We start from the raw sequence: 15,373 nt of genomic DNA, 5'->3' as shown, positions 1-15,373 counted from the left end.
ATAAAGGGAGGAGAGAAAATACAGAGGGAGGATGGGGGGGGGGCAAGAGAAAACACTAAGTGAAAAGATGAATTAACAAAAACACAAAAGAAATTTCAGAAATGCACAACAGACTATCAAAGAATATGCTATTCTTGCATATATTTAAAAAGAACAGTCACATACACCACCAGAAGACACTGGGAAAACTGAGTAATGTGTAAACTAAAAAGATCCTGTGTATACTGATGTGGACAAAAACATCTGCCAAATGAACAAGTTGTGTAATTGGAACTTTCTCATTTCCAGTGGCATGAACAGCTCCATCTAAGAAAATGTAAATGTTTAGGAAACGGCTGTACAAAACGGTATGAATCTGTTTCTCGTCTCATAGCCGGGAATGTTCACTTCTGAATAACAAACATTATGGCAAAGGCAGGTACGCCCGTTAAACTACACGTTTACTGTACCTGCAACTCACGATTTAATGGTGTCCCAAAGTTGAGAAAAATCCAAATCTAGACATTATAAAACAAATGAATTGAGTCAGTAATGAAACTGAGATCCTCTGATGACTGGCAACAGATTACAGATTAGTCACGATGTCCATTTACACTCCACTAGAAGCACTGTGACACTCTGTGCAGCTTTATGCAGCTTTATGCCCATGAGTCTCAACATCTAATTTTAAATGACTGCAGCTCATTTGAGCCAGTAGTTTGATAAGAACTAGTTTCCATTTTGGTGAAACGTAATTATCAGAATGCAGAAAGAAAAAAAGGCCATGCGTGCTGTGGCAAAACTACTAAAAACAACATAAATAGTGATTTTTTTAAATAATAAAAGAAACAGAAGAAAAATAAAGGACATTTGAGAAATAAGCTTCTGCAGAGGTGGAATGAAGCTATTTCACGTGCTTGACCAAAAACGCCCTGTTTGTTCTTTAGCATGTGTCCCTACACCGCCCCCTTCTGGATGATATTTAAAAAACACAACAAAGCATGAGTCATATTCTATCGTTGTATTCTGACTAAATGTCCACCTTTATCAACTGACCAAAATATTTATTAATCCAATTATTGAAATAGACTATATTAAAAAAAGTTATTACTTCAGAAAAGTCTGTATATATCATTTTATTCATATATCCTAAAACAATACAAACATCAATCCCCAGTCAAGTTTGTGTATTTTTGTTTTTTCTTTCCAACTTGTTTAGCTGATCTCTAGCACTACACCAGTACTGTGTTAATATGACAATTGTTAAACTATATATACTTACAAATACATTAACAACTGAGAACAACTTCTTAATAGAAATTGATTTAACATTGCGTTTGCTTTGGTCATATGACCCGCAAGAGCCAATCAGCTGCGACCTTCTGGTGCCTTTGTTGAGCTCGTGCCAGCCTCTCCTCCTACCGCTCGTGCCTGGCGGCTCGCACAGAGCAGCCCACTGATTCCGCCATCTCTGTTGGTTCCGTGGGCTGACAACCCTGCTCCGCTAAAACGGCTAAATATAAATGCGAACTTCGGTACTGATACGTGGATTTATCGCAGATGTAATACGCGCGTTTACAAAGCTGCGTGTTGTATTTTTGCGCCGCTTCGCTGCGCGATTGGGTGGACGAAATGCCTACTAGCTCCGGCGCAACGCTTATTTTTGGCATTGCACACGTAATGCTTTTCTACGCAAACACGACTGCGGTCGGTCATCAAGAATTAATCGTAATGTGTGGTGTAAAATGCTGAATATCTAGAAAACAATTACCAGGAAAATGGCGTTGCTCTCCCCCCTCTCTCTCTCTCCTCCTTCCTTCGTGGTTCTCCCGAAAGTTCGGAGTGACGAGAACAACGGAACTGCGCAGGCGCGGCAGAGCGAGAGATGGGTTTTTTTTCTCCCTTGAACGCGCAACATTTTGAGTCCACTGCGCGCCCCCAGCTGCCCAGATACGGCCTGCACCAATCAGTCCCATTTTATGTAAATCAAACACAAAACTAACGCATTCTGCACAATTAGCTCAAATATTTGGTATTTCATGAGCAAAACTGATGACCAGTCTTCTCCACTGTGCTGAAGATTCCCTTAGACAGCCCCTCCCCTCTGCATTGATATAATTAATTAGTCCAAAGCCATGCGTATGTGTCTTTTTTTATTCATGACGTTAATATTTTAGCATTTTATTACAACAAACAATACACATGCGCCCTGGTTGTGCCAATTTGTCCTTGTAGTTGTCTTTAATTAGCTGTGTGAGAAGCATGGAGGCCTGTTTCAGTCAGCAAAGGTCATTAGCTTTGTAGCCTACTAACATATTACACCACTAAACACAAAGCATATGATTTGAATTCCAGCATCACTTCACACCGCTACCAAGGACAAAACCGGCTATTTGTGAATAAAGATGAAAAGAGAAACAACACATCTACAGCAGGTAATGACAATTACAGTCACACAAACGTAATTTAATTGGCTCTTATGATAAACAAACACAATATCGTGATGCATAGTGTCAGCAAAACCCTTGATGGGATCAGATTTTCCTTCTCATGATGTAATAAGATCAATTCACCACCATGTTATTCCAGCACAGAGAAGAAAGAGGATGGAGAGGACAGGAGGAGTAGGTGCCAAGTTTGTCCGCTTGGTGTCGCCAGAACTCTTCTTCTGGAGGCAAATGCGTGATTCCTTCTTCTGGGCAATACCTGTCTGTGCCTGCAGAGGACGCCATCATGCACGTGTTTCAACCACTGAGAGATATTTCACACTAGAGGAAAGGAGAAAGGGGGTGTGTTCTACCCTGATGTTTACTTTGGGAATTCAACTGTTTGCTGATAGCTGTGTACAGAAATTTGGACATATATTCTGTAGTTTTTCCTCTCTCTGCCTAAAGGCCACTTATTGACTTGAGATGCACATCCCGACTCACAAAGCCACTCTTCGCTCTGTTCATCTTCTCAATTTATTTCTTGATTTATGATTTTGGTACTGTCTGATTCTGCTCTCTGCTGCTGCTGCTGGTGGTGATGGTGATGCTGCGGTGACCCAGTTTCCGCACAGGGATCTAACTCTCGAGGGGGAATACGGATTTTGACATTTAAAGTTGCAAAGGCCCTGGTGTGAAATGCCCCCAAAAGAGCTATAATGAGGAGACATGATACATTTCAGAAGGATATGTCATATAAGTATCACAGCAAAATTACAAGCCCCTAACAGAATATTATGGGCACAAACAGAAATACAACAGAAGATAAAGGATCATGAAACACCTCATAGGTCACTAGGTTACTGATAGGAACATGAGAGAAATTATATTGCAGGACATTTCCATGATAAAACATTTCCTAAAATGTGACTGATAAGATTAACAGCAGCAACACATTGGCACAGCATGCAAAAACATAGTAATTGCAAGTAGGATGAATCCGAGCGAAATGTAAGCGCGCTTCTCCTATCGTTTCATGAGGTTGTTAGCTTTCTTGTTGGCAGTGTTGATGCGGGCCTTATTTATATTAACCTGCAGAGAGAAACAGAAAAAAAAATCAAACAGGAAATGTTAATTAGAGCCTGGAGGACAGAACCACTGGAGCTCTCGTCCAATTCAGGTCCATTATTGCAGTCAAGTAGTCTTAATAAAGCCACCGATGTGATAATTACATTCCAGAACGAACACAAAATAAAGCAACTGTAAGATATTGCCACAGAAATGAACTCTAAATTAAAAATTCATCATTTAATAGAAGCTATTAATTAAAACAAAACTACTCGTTAACTGTCTCCTGTTCGTGGTGAAAGCATTGTATGCATCTCCCCCCACACGCCTTTGCACTAAATCAGAGCTGTGCTGCTTTCATCTCTGTCTTCAGTATTTCTTTGTCAGCACATCATAAGAGACACAACCCTTGCAGTACTGTGAAATGTGTCTGAAAGCCCGAAAGTAAACAGCTTCTGCTTTTGTCCAGTAAACAAAGTCAGGTTGTTGAGATCCTTCATCATCTTTTACAGGCACCAGGAGCCTCAGCCAGCTCCAATCAATCTCCTTCTCTATCTTAATCCTGGACTAAACTAAAGCTCCTCCAGCTTCACTCTGAACACGCTCATGTTAGAAGTGACACAGCTGCATTTAGGCTCCTCGTATCTGAAAATGAAGTAAATATAGTGGTCCAAAACTAACTGAAAGGAGAACCTGTTTCAAAGGGTCTGAAAGGCTGCAGGTGTGAAAAATTCCTGTTCAGCATTTTGTAGTTGTAAGAGTTAAAGGTATTTAATATTTTGTGTTTTTTTAAACAGGCAGGCGGTCCATTTTAAACCCCCACTCACCCTGTACATGAGATTGTGCTGCCACTGTTGGTTCAACTTGTCCTCGTGGACCAAATGTACTGCAGCCAATTTCATTGTAATTGTAAATATATTTTTGGTTTGCATGTTTATGCTGAGTTCCGGGTTCAATTGTTCTCGCCCATTGTCATCTAGGGTTGGCTCCAGCCCCCTCGCGACCCTATTCAGGATAAGTGGCATAGATAATAGATGGACGGATGTTTATGCTGAGTCTCTGGCAGTATCACCTCTAGTAAGAAGGTTTCCTCATAGTGTTCGGATTTCCCCCCCACACTAAGGTTAGCTGGAAACAAATTTGAGCAAATTTGTGAATCTGAGCGCGAATGTTGGTCTGTCTACTCTATACATTAGTCCTATTTGTTGATATTTGCTGGTGTTTTGTGACATGCTGTCATTTATGGAGATACCATGTGAAGCGTGGTATAGGACACACACACACACACACACACACACACACACACACACACACACACAGAGGTAAGTTGCAGTGTGACAGCAGTACCTTGCTCTGTATATTCTCAATCTGGTCATTCTGCCTGTCGATGGCTTGGCCCATGTCCACAGCCATACTCTTCACATTTCCAATGATGCTGCTGATGTGATTCATGTTGTCCTCCATCTCGGCCTCACGGCCATCATGAGTCACCCTGAGGCATAGCAGGATGAAGCAGGGAAATCTTCATAAATCACAGCCAATGTGTCCTTTAAGGATGTGCACCATCAGCCACAAGCGTGTGTTTGTGATAATGTCCCATGTCTGCCCAACTGCATGTAGTACTGGTAGATGGCCGGTAGTATTACATGTTAGCCTGTTCTGCAGAAGAGCAAACATACACCTGCCATGCAGCTGCGTCTCTCAACACAACTCCCTGCCTGCCTACATTAACATACTCTCCTATGTATCACTCGCTCCATCTACCTTGTTATGTATTCTCCGCTCATCACCATTTGCTCCCTCTCATCAGCGACTCGAGACGACGGCGGCTGACTGGACACAACACCATCCTGACTGGAGGCTCCACCCAAAACTGCCTTGTACACCATGTTCTTCTCAATGGCCTTGAGTCTGACAGATGAAGAGAACAACCTTATGAAAGTCTTTCTATGGTGATTCCAGCCTGTTTAATGTGATGCACAAGAACCACACTGTACCCATACTGGTCCTACAACAGCAACTGTTTTTTTTAATTGGAGTACAGGCTTTGCAGCTGCTTTTCAGATTTGCGCCCAGTAAAAGCGTACGTTAGGTGCACACGGGGTACTGTTACCACATGGGTACAGCAGTGGTCCATCTATACAGTGGAGATGACAAACATGGTGTAAGGTCACATCTAAGCAGCAGCAAAGCAAGCAGCCAAGCAGGGAACAGACTGAAAACTAGTGTTTGTAGCTAAATCTGCAATTGTCCTACAATAAACTACACAAAATAAAACCAAACAGACAGAAAATATAACTTTTAAATCAATTTAAACAGAAAATGTACACCTTACCTCAGTGTGTGTGGCCTACCAGCTGGATGAACAAACACAAACACACAAACACACACATCTGCACGTACTTCTCACAGGAGCAGAGGCCACAGCACTTGCCCAGGTCCGTCAGGTTTTTCACAGCCTCCTTCATATCAGAGCCAATCTGATCCAAGCCCTCATCTATACGATCCAACTGCGCTGTGAGAGGAGGAGGTGAAGTGGGTGGAGGAAGAGGAAGGATAAAACAAAGGCAGAAATGGAGAAGAAGGGGAAGAGGAGAGGAATGACAGAGGGGATAAAGTGGGACAGAAGAGGAATGGGTGGAAGAGGAAGGTGAAAGTGTAAAGGGAGGGAGCAGATGAATGGAGAAAACAAGGTAGGTTGGGGGGGGACGAACCATCAGAAAGAGGTAAGCAGAAGAGAAGAAGGGAGCAATGCAGGGAGTGGATGGAGGAGATTGGAGGAGGAAGGGCAAACAAAAACCAAAGCAGAAAATAAAATCAACTATTTCCCCAAATCTCCACAACTGAGCTAAAACACCAGCCACCAGCACCCGACACTGAAAACCAACAACATCCACTTGCAAATCATAAATAGCATCACTCTGCACTAACTATTGCTTTGAAGAACTGGAGGAAACAAGGCCATACTGGGCCGAGCTGGACCAAACTGGTGTCCAGGTCCATTTTGTTTTCTGCTTCAATTGTTGCTAGAATTGGAAAGAGGGGTATAATGTTTATGGAAGACTGGCTGGAGGGCGACATTTAAGTAGCTGCAGTGTTTGAGTGTGCTTGTGCATGTATTTGTATGTAGATACTGTGTGTCAAGCCACATTATCTGCTCTTTACCTGGGTGAGGATGGGGTGCAGCGATGCTTTGTGTTAAGAGGAAGTTAGGTCTGGAAAATGGTGTTGCCTATGAGAAGCCCAACCCTCTGCCATGTTTATATGTTAGCATGGGTGAATGCACGAAGGAGTAAATTCACTAAATAAACACCTCATTTAATGGAACTGGGCACCAGTGTGGGTTTCTTAAACCACCAGTTTTGTGAAGGTGTGGATCCCACAAACCAGACCTACTTCCTCATTGGCCAGATACACAGACCACAGCACTGAGCCATGTCTGTCAGATTCTTCTCTGCCTCTCTCATGTCCCTGTTGATGGTGTCCAAGCCTTCCTCAATATGCTCCAACTGCTCTGTTAAGAACAGCAGTGTTATGGTGTGTGACGGTGTGCAACAGATAGCTTCAGCTGCCTGATCTGATTGGTCAGCGGCATTAGACCAACATGTACCGAGCCTGCTGACATCGGAGCGGTCCTTGGGTCGACCACAAACATGATTTCATCCAGTACACGTGAACACAAGCAAGCACAATTTTTTATTCAGTCTGATATTGTGTGCAAAAACAGCCCATGTTAATCCTTGTGAATAAACTGCTGACACATACCAAATGTGTAAAAAGAACAGCCTTGAAGTCATTTTTTAAAATTTAAGATGTGAGGTAGCAGTTTGCCCTGCTTCTGGTCTTTCTGCTAAACTAGGTTAAACACCGCAAAACTAATGTAACTATACTGGAAACAAATATTTGGGTATTATTTCATCATACATTTTGTCCTTGTACTACTGCATTTTAAAGTGTAATCCACAGGGCTGGACTAAAAAGGAGACTTTAAAGAGTGATGATGTAGAACTGATTACCTTCTTGTTCATCCAAAATCACCAAAGTTTTGAGCCCAGCATCTTTAATCTGGAGGAGGGAGCAAATAAAACCACACTAAATTCAGTGCACACACTACTTAGGACAAACTGTTGTGATGCATAATTTTGGCTTCAGTTCAGTTTTATGAAACTTGACTTGCAGAAGCTTGCAGCAGATAGATCATATATGATTGCCATGTGGTGATGCAGCTGTGATGAGAGACTGTTATTAAAAAAAAACAAAAAAAAACTTCTGTATCTCAGACACCCAAGCATTCTCAAACACAACACCAACATGAAATGTCAAAGGAGCTCCAGCTCACGTCTCTTACCACATGACCGTACCTGTACATTTAGTGCAAATTGAGTTTTATAGCACCAAGCTGAAATCAACATGATATGCTTTGATAAATAGTTGGCAGTAATGTAGAAATGGGCAATTTTTAATTTTGGCTTACCTGGTCAAGTTAGTGTACATTTCTCTCAGACCCAGTATGTAGCCTGGTGCTGTCCTGCTGTGTCACAGCTCTGTTATGTCATCTGTGCTCTCACATTAGTTTCAACTTGTCAAAGCCCCAAATAGCTTTTGTAAAGTTAGCATCTGTCTTTTTTAAAGTCATTTGGTGTAATATCTTGGGGCATTTCCTGTTGTGGAAGCAACAGCGGAAAAACAGAGGGCTAATGTACAGAGATGTTGGCTCTCGCTCGTATTTCTTTATGATTGTAATTGCTGTAGGGTAGGGCTCACTATTTCTCTGGCTATATTAAACATACCGTATATACAGTATGTGTGAGTGTGTGTGTGTGTGTGTGTGTGTGTGTGTGTGTGTACCTCCTCACTCAGCTGCATCATCCGCCGTGTGCTCTCCAGGGACTGAAAGACAAAAAACAGCACTTCAACATTCAAGTTATAATAATAAATAAACTATTTAACACATTGCATGAATAAATGGATTTTTTTTTTCATTACTAGTTTGAATTACCTGTATTACCTCAATTACTAGTTTCAGTCAGTGCAAATTTTGAGGCTCTGTCACAGTGAAACTGAAATACATTTTCCAAGATTCTGCAGGTTTTGGAATAAGGCCTTAGGTTTTGTTCTATGGCATTAAATATGTCAGTAAATATTTCTAATGCTTGTCTTAATGAGTGGCTAAATGAAACCACAGAAGCTGTCTGGGATATTACACATCATCTGGCTGAACATGGAGACTCTCTATTCACTAGCCCGTCTTTACATCTAAACCCGCTCACTTGCAAACTATTCACTAGCTACATCAGGTCACGCTGAGAGGAAAGGATTTTGTAGAAGAAGTGAGCGCTATAAATCAGATTATAAATTAGAAGCCATGGTGGTGACACTGACTTTTCCTCCAAAAGTTATCTCAAATGTTGAGTCAAAAGAGAACTAAACTTCCAAACTGCCAGGTCTTCACGGTTTTCACATATAGTTTATATCATCGGTGTTTGTAAAGACACAGGTAAAATCACATATGACCACCTGAGTGATGCACAAAGTGCATACCTATCAAACTTTTCTTTATGTCAGAGTAAAGGCGTGTATTTTTTATACAGGTATAGAGACAAATATAAGCAAGCTGGATCTTTACTGTTGTTTTGCTATGAGCATTTAGAAAGTCAACACAGAGAAGACATGGTGACCAGAGTTTGCACTGTGATGTCAGTCACACACAGAAATTCTCTGCCGGTGTTTCCATTCCTTGCTGCGGTTTGTGTGTGTGTTTGACTGTGTGTGTTGTGTAAATATCATCGTGTTGATCCCTGTGACGAGTTGCTGTGACCTGCAGTAGCCCTTAAACCCCAGGGAGTGTGTTTGTGTGTTTGTGTGTAGGCCCGGACTGAGTATAATGAGCTCATCTGTCCCTGATGGCTGCACTGGGAGACCACTTGTCTCTATGGCAACCAGGTGAGCCAGGTGTCCTTAAAGGGACACTCTCCTCGGACAGTGTCACAGACAGATTTTTCTTTTTTGTATTAAATAAACTTTTTTTATGATCTATTCTTTAGGCCACTGCAGCTGGAGCCAGAGTAAACATTGACCTTCCTTTCAAATGAGTATAAAACCTGAGACAGGCCAAAGTGGTTAAAAGTAAAGACAAGATGACAGGATCAATGTAAAATCATTCATTGTTGGCAATATAGTAATAATATTTTTGCTAAGCGGTTCCTCTAATGATAAACTGAGGAACCTGTAGGAATATGTGGAGCAATAATAAGTAAATACACAGTGGGCTTTTAATAGTTAATAAAGCAACAGTTTAGTTATGACAGTTGTCTTAGTGGGAAGCTTCTTACCTCATCTGTGACCTGATTGATTCTTCTCAGCGTCTCCTCCTGCTCCGTCAGGGTGGGTGGGTCTGACGCCATGTTGTTTGCGTGCTGAGTCGCAGGTGACCACATTAGGCTGCAGCATCGGGGGGGGAGCAACAGTGTTAACAGGATTATTTATAATGACAGACAGGTGCAGTTCTCATCTACATAAAAAAACAGTTCACTTGACTTCATGTCACCAGGATCATCCCCTCAGGATCAACAATGCTTTCTAGGAAGTTCTGGCTACGTACATTACAGACAAACAATAAAATAATGCTACAACCGGTGTCGAGGTTTCAGTTTCCATTCAACTCCCCACAGACTCATTTAATCCACTGTAGATCTGTCCCCACAATGCTGTGCACTCCTTGCTACAGGATTTCTGTTTACAGTAAACAAGTGTCAGCTCAATTCACCAATTCACAGGGTTTTCAGATTCAGAACTGTGTGGTCTATGCACGGTCAGATGGAGTGTGTACAGTTACTTCTCCTCTCATTGGCTTGTGATTAACAAAACAGTGAAATGTATGGCAAGTTCATTAATAGTTATCTTGTGTTTGAGCACAGTTTCATCATAATACAAAGACAGAAAGCTTGTTTTGTTGGGAGTAAATACAGTAGGACTTTAAACAATCTTGAAATGCAAGATCAGAAAACCCATGCCAGTGGTCCTAGGAGCTGGTTCTCGTCAAACCAACCACTGAACGCCAGGCATGCCAGTTGGGTAGTTCACTGGTAGCCAGTAAAATATTATAACTGTCTTGTACAGTCTTATTTTAACATCTCAGTTTCTACTCTGTTTGAATAGCAAAGCTAAAGATGTTACCGCTTGTGGCAGAAAAAGTAAACGCCAGCTAATCTGGTTTCTCTTCCTGCTAATTCTGTCTATTTTCAGAGAACTCTTGAAACTGCATTTGTAAACAGCAAAATAGTTCCACTTGTTAGCAGACAGATCTCACTTCAGCTACAATAATAAGCTCCCATTTTGGAGTCTGACGGAAATGATCCAACTGCAGTGAAATCTGTCTTCTCATATCAACAGCTGACGTGGATTTGGGAAAGACACTGCGTTTAAATGACGGCCCATTCATTAAGTCTGTTGACAAGTAATAATTCTTTATGGACATGTGGGTCTTTTTAATTTAAAGGACACATTTATGACTGTAACGCTGGACTGATTAGTTCCAGGCTTGTTCTGCCAGCTTTTTGTTTACACTCTAGTTGATAAAGACTTATTAACATCAGTGTGATGGAGGCACAATGGGCTGCTGGAAAAACTATAAAACCACTGCTCTTTATAAGATGAATCTCTCCTCTCTAATTAGATGATAACGGCCTGTAATGGCACCGTCCAACCAGGTGTTGGGTCCTCACAGTATCATAAAAACCCTCCCCATCCCTATTGTTTCTGGCATTGTGTTACCAAGCTGAAGGATCGTAATTAGGCCTAATCACCACCTGCTGGAATAAAGACGAGGAAGGAGGAGGGAGAATGGAGGGTGGAAAAGAAGAAAGAATCTTAATGTTCTTTAGAGAAAAACAGGATCCCGCAAACTAGAGGAAGTACTAAACCATTTGTAGATCATATCACAAGATGAACAGTGCACACCATAGTTTATGTCCAGTACAAGCAGCGGGCACTAGGGTGTATTTCTCTGGCCAGTGCAGTGCAGGGCAGTACTGGAAGATCTCACCATTAAAGTGCCTTAACTAAGGTTTCCCAGTTTGTGTAACGTCAGTGTTTTGTGTCACACTAGCGGTAACCAGAGCGTTCTACTGTTAGCCAGCTAACGCTAGCTTCAGGCTGGTGGTTGCATTTTGTACAGTTTGTCCCAACCAGGCATCTGTAGTATACATTTTAGGATAAGATGGGAGGGGCAAAAAGCGATTAGGAGCGGCTGATGGTGTCATTTTGTTTCGAGTCTCACTAGACCTTCTGGGCTGGAAAGACATTAGGTAGATTAGGCTGCAGCAACAATGTTCACCTTCTTAAAGGTTTTCTGGTTCTTTTTGTTAGCCCGTTTTTTTGGAATCTCTGTCTTGTGGTTATGACAGGAACCTTCTGCACATCAACAGCAGCAGAATAATTGCTTCTTATCAGCAAGCTGTTGTTTTTCTGAGAGTAAAGATGTCAAACTCCAGGCAGCTCAGTGGGATTCAACTTTAGTCAGTGACCCTTCAATATCCAGCCTATAAGAAAAGTGCTGTCTTTGCAGTAAGCGACCTGTGATTGAGTCCATCTCCCTGTAGTTGTCTAAACTGTACCACACAGCATTAAGGTCATGACATGTCACAGTGACAGCAGCCAGACAGGGCTACTGGGTTTGTGAATAAGCAGATAGTGAACAATGAAGCCTCCTACCACATGGTGCACAGTGTGAGGTAAACTTACACTTTTGCCTCTGCACTGCTCTGTGCCCCACCCTACACATCGGACTGGATAAAGTCCAGGTCCAAGCTTCGAAATGTCCCTGGAGGCTGGAGTGATGGCATCACACATGCTATGTGTTTGTTGTTATTTATTTTTATTCATGTTGTCTTTCTCCAGCCCTTGGGCGTTGACTTTCAGAAGCAGTGTGCTGCCTCTACTGTGTATTTTAATATCCTTAATATCATTTTCTTATTAAAATGCAGAGGGATTCTCTGGTAAAGTTGGTACTATTTTATCTCAGTTTTCAAATTGTATGTATTAGACCACATTTAATAACTAATTTATGGTTAGTGACAGTTAAACTCGTATTCACTTTGCCTTTAATTACATATACTAATGGTTTACACTGCTTGCATTGACTTTAGCTACTAATTTATTGTTAGTTTAGTTCAAACCCTTTCTCTTCGTTTTGAATAATTATTTTACATTTCCACGTAACTGAGCACGTAGCTACAAGAACTTTTTATCAAATCAACGTGCACTGAAGTGAACTGAAACGATACAGATGGAGAGCTACTTTAAATATTTCTTCATTCGTTTAATACGTTTAAATGAATAAAATCCGCTCGGATGTTAGTAAAAGATAAAACTTTAGCCGCTTACCTTTCATCAGCACTTCTTCAGATTCTCCGCATTAAACCATCAACATTGTGCAGAACAAACCTGTTGTTCCCTCCTCAGCATCTTTGTCCGCTGCACCGCCCCTCTCGTCCACACCGGCCCGCCCCTCACCAAACTCACAGGCGTTCATACACCAAAGCTGACGTCAGGTAATTAAAGTAATGACATTACAGATGATTATGGGAATGTTATGGGAATTTAATCATGTCAGATAAAAAAAAATCCATATTTATGAATAATTTGAGCATAAATCAATCAGAAATGTCATAATCATGATATCTCCTCACAACCAGCCCAAAGTCTGGACAATATAATGTGAGATATAATAAAAACTAACCTCTAACCTCACGTTAAATTTTTATTCATTTATAGGCTACTCAAATTACTTCTGCTCTTCATCACTGTATGAACAAAAAAATTGTTTTTTGATAAATTCATGATGTAAACAAGTGGCTATATCAAATGAATGATTATGTCTAGTTTGACCAAATAAATTTAAGAGATAAAGTGATCTGAGAATCTCCAAATCTAAGAAAACTATGTCTTGTGACTCTTTGGTTTGGGATTCACAGTAAACATAAAAGCTTTACACTGGTCAGGGATAACATGAGCTCTCAGGTCTCACCTGTGAACGTGACCTTAATCAGACACTCCCTGCATGTTCTGTATAAACCAGTAGAAAACCTTAAATGACTGACTGATACTGTTACATAGTTTAAAAATGCAGAAAAAATGTTTTGGTTTGAGGTTGAAAATAATAAATTGATGGCAAACTGGTGACCTGTCCAGGGTGTAGCCCGAAATATTTTTCATAACTGTGCTGACATAAAAAGATTATAGTTTTAGGCCGCTTTATTTATTAATTGATTTTATTTTAGGACATGAATTGGAGTCAATGTCTATGACAATATGTCAGAAAAACTTGCTACATCTGGTATTAATCCACTACACTACCTAGCTGATGGACACAGTCATATTGATGTCGGCTTAAAAGGACGAAAACTCAGTGACATGGTCTGATTTTTCTTTCCCCTCTATGGCAGAAGTGATCCAGATTATAACCTCTTTATCAAAGTATTTCCATTTTTTATTCCATATACTTTTCCTGGATAAAACATCAGAAGTTCTTCTGTTTTGTTTGGACTAAACAGTAAAAGAATCAGGCAGTTAGTGAGCGTGGACAGCCACTGTTGCTGAACTGCTCTGAAAAACTAACCCACCTGAAGAAACACAATTTGCAGCAGCAGAAGAAGTCACACTCACAAAATGTCAGTTGTCACTTTATTCTTCAACTCCACAACAGTTTTTGCCCAATAAAAACAAAAAAAATCAAGAACTTTTAAAATTGGCCTTAAAGAATAAATATAGAAATTTGTGAGATGGGGACACTGTAGCAGCAGCAGGACAGTGTGGCAGCAGCATCAGCTCTACTTTATTCTGAGGTTGTGTTTTTCCCTTGACTTTAGCTCTGCATCGGCGTTTTGGTCCCATTACGTGGGCACAGAGGGGCGTCAAACAAGGCTGCACATCCGTAAGCGCACACAAGTGAAATGGATGCAATGACAGAAAAGAAGAGAAGTAGTTCATGATGTGCAGCAGCTTCCCTCCTCTGCTTCACGAATACATCGTCAGCTGAAGCCACTGTGAGACACAAAGAGAGAGAGATCACTAGATGTGTTGTCAGTGGGCAAGTACATCATCTTCAAAACCCTACTTTTGACCCCACTTTCATTGATTCAGGTTTATTTAGTCTCACTAAACATTTTTATGTTTGGCCACCACTATCCAGATTAGAGAAGATCTGACCTGATAAAAATCATCACACTCATCATTGTGCCTGCTTAGTGGTACATTTTTGCCCTGGGTGTTGCCTCTCAGGCTGCCCTTGGTGAGGCTGTAGGCTGCCTGAAAAGAACACTTGCAGACTCAGAACTTAAATTGATTCCACTTACAGTTCTCGGGTTGAAAAAAAAAAAAACTTATTTGCTGTCATTAATAAAATTAAATCTGTCAAAACTAAGATAGCTCTATGTAATCAAGTTTGTAGTAAATTTGAATCTTTCAAAGTATCAGACATCCACTACAGAGATTGGCATTGCATTTCTTGTTTGTTATAGTCAATGTCGGACTCCGTAGTTTTCTCTGGACCCCTACCCAATGTGACCAGTGATGACATGTTTAGCCACATGTCGTCATTCATCCGCTGGCTGTCTAGGTGGTGCCCAGAAAATAACGTGGGCTTCATAGATAACTGGAAAACCTGGTCTGATTAGTAGAGATGGCATCCATCCCACTTTGGGTGGTGCGGCTCTCTTATCTAGAAATCTGGACGAGTTTGTTTTACATCCTAAATTATGACAACCCAGAGTTGAGTCCAGGATGCAGGGTCACAGTCTTACACGCCTCTCTGCTGTCTCCTTGCAGCTGCTACCCACCCAACGCTCCCAGTACCCCATAGAGACTGTGTCTGCCCCCCGCCCACCTAAATTATATAAATC

General features: G+C 41.2%; 3 protein-coding genes and 1 long non-coding RNA gene across 6 annotated transcripts in view; 1 reads left to right on the top strand and 3 right to left on the bottom strand.

Annotated features, from left to right (window-relative positions):
* Window positions 1–2,085, bottom strand: part of LOC109963245 (uncharacterized serine-rich protein C215.13) — a 6,547-nt gene extending 4,462 nt beyond the window's left edge. The window contains exon 1 of the mRNA XM_020605609.1: window positions 1,751–2,085. The gene's annotated coding sequence lies outside the window, so the exon portion shown is untranslated. The remainder of the gene's footprint in view (window positions 1–1,750) is intronic.
* A 45-nt stretch (window positions 2,086–2,130) lies between these two features.
* LOC109963247 (uncharacterized) lies at window positions 2,131–3,369 on the top strand. The gene is made up of 2 exons (XR_002275374.1): window positions 2,131–2,414; window positions 2,569–3,369. It is a non-coding gene; the product is annotated as an uncharacterized LOC109963247 (long non-coding RNA).
* On the bottom strand, window positions 2,977–12,965 carry LOC109963246 (synaptosomal-associated protein 25). Of its 3 annotated transcripts, none has more exons than XM_020605612.1 (8): window positions 12,918–12,965; window positions 9,806–9,914; window positions 8,322–8,363; window positions 7,490–7,538; window positions 5,877–5,988; window positions 5,238–5,384; window positions 4,821–4,965; window positions 2,977–3,497 (listed from the first exon to the last, which is right to left on the bottom strand). In XM_020605612.1, the coding sequence occupies exons 2-8, from the start codon at window positions 9,908–9,910 to the stop codon at window positions 3,432–3,434; spliced, it is 666 nt and encodes a 221-aa protein (XP_020461268.1). In that variant the 5' UTR covers window positions 9,911–9,914; window positions 12,918–12,965; the 3' UTR covers window positions 2,977–3,431. The 3 variants fall into 3 exon arrangements, with proteins under 3 accessions (XP_020461268.1, XP_020461267.1, XP_020461266.1); XM_020605611.1 differs by having other exon boundaries at window positions 12,858–12,964; XM_020605610.1 differs by lacking the exons at window positions 7,490–7,538; window positions 8,322–8,363; window positions 9,806–9,914; window positions 12,918–12,965 and having other exon boundaries at window positions 5,877–6,544.
* Window positions 12,966–14,128: 1,163 nt separating this feature from the next.
* Window positions 14,129–15,373, bottom strand: part of capns1b (calpain, small subunit 1 b) — a 14,164-nt gene continuing 12,919 nt past the window's right edge. Inside the window, exon 11 of the mRNA XM_020605608.1 lies at window positions 14,129–14,516. Coding sequence (XP_020461264.1) covers window positions 14,490–14,516 — 27 coding nt within the window. The 3' untranslated portion in view covers window positions 14,129–14,489. The remainder of the gene's footprint in view (window positions 14,517–15,373) is intronic.

The sequence above is a fragment of the Monopterus albus genome, unplaced genomic scaffold (assembly GCF_001952655.1).
Source record: "Monopterus albus unplaced genomic scaffold, M_albus_1.0 scaffold71.1, whole genome shotgun sequence".
In the NCBI taxonomy this organism is placed as follows: Eukaryota; Metazoa; Chordata; class Actinopteri; order Synbranchiformes; family Synbranchidae; genus Monopterus; species Monopterus albus.
Note: the sequence above shows the minus strand (reverse complement) of the source record. Positions and strands in the feature narration are given on the sequence as shown.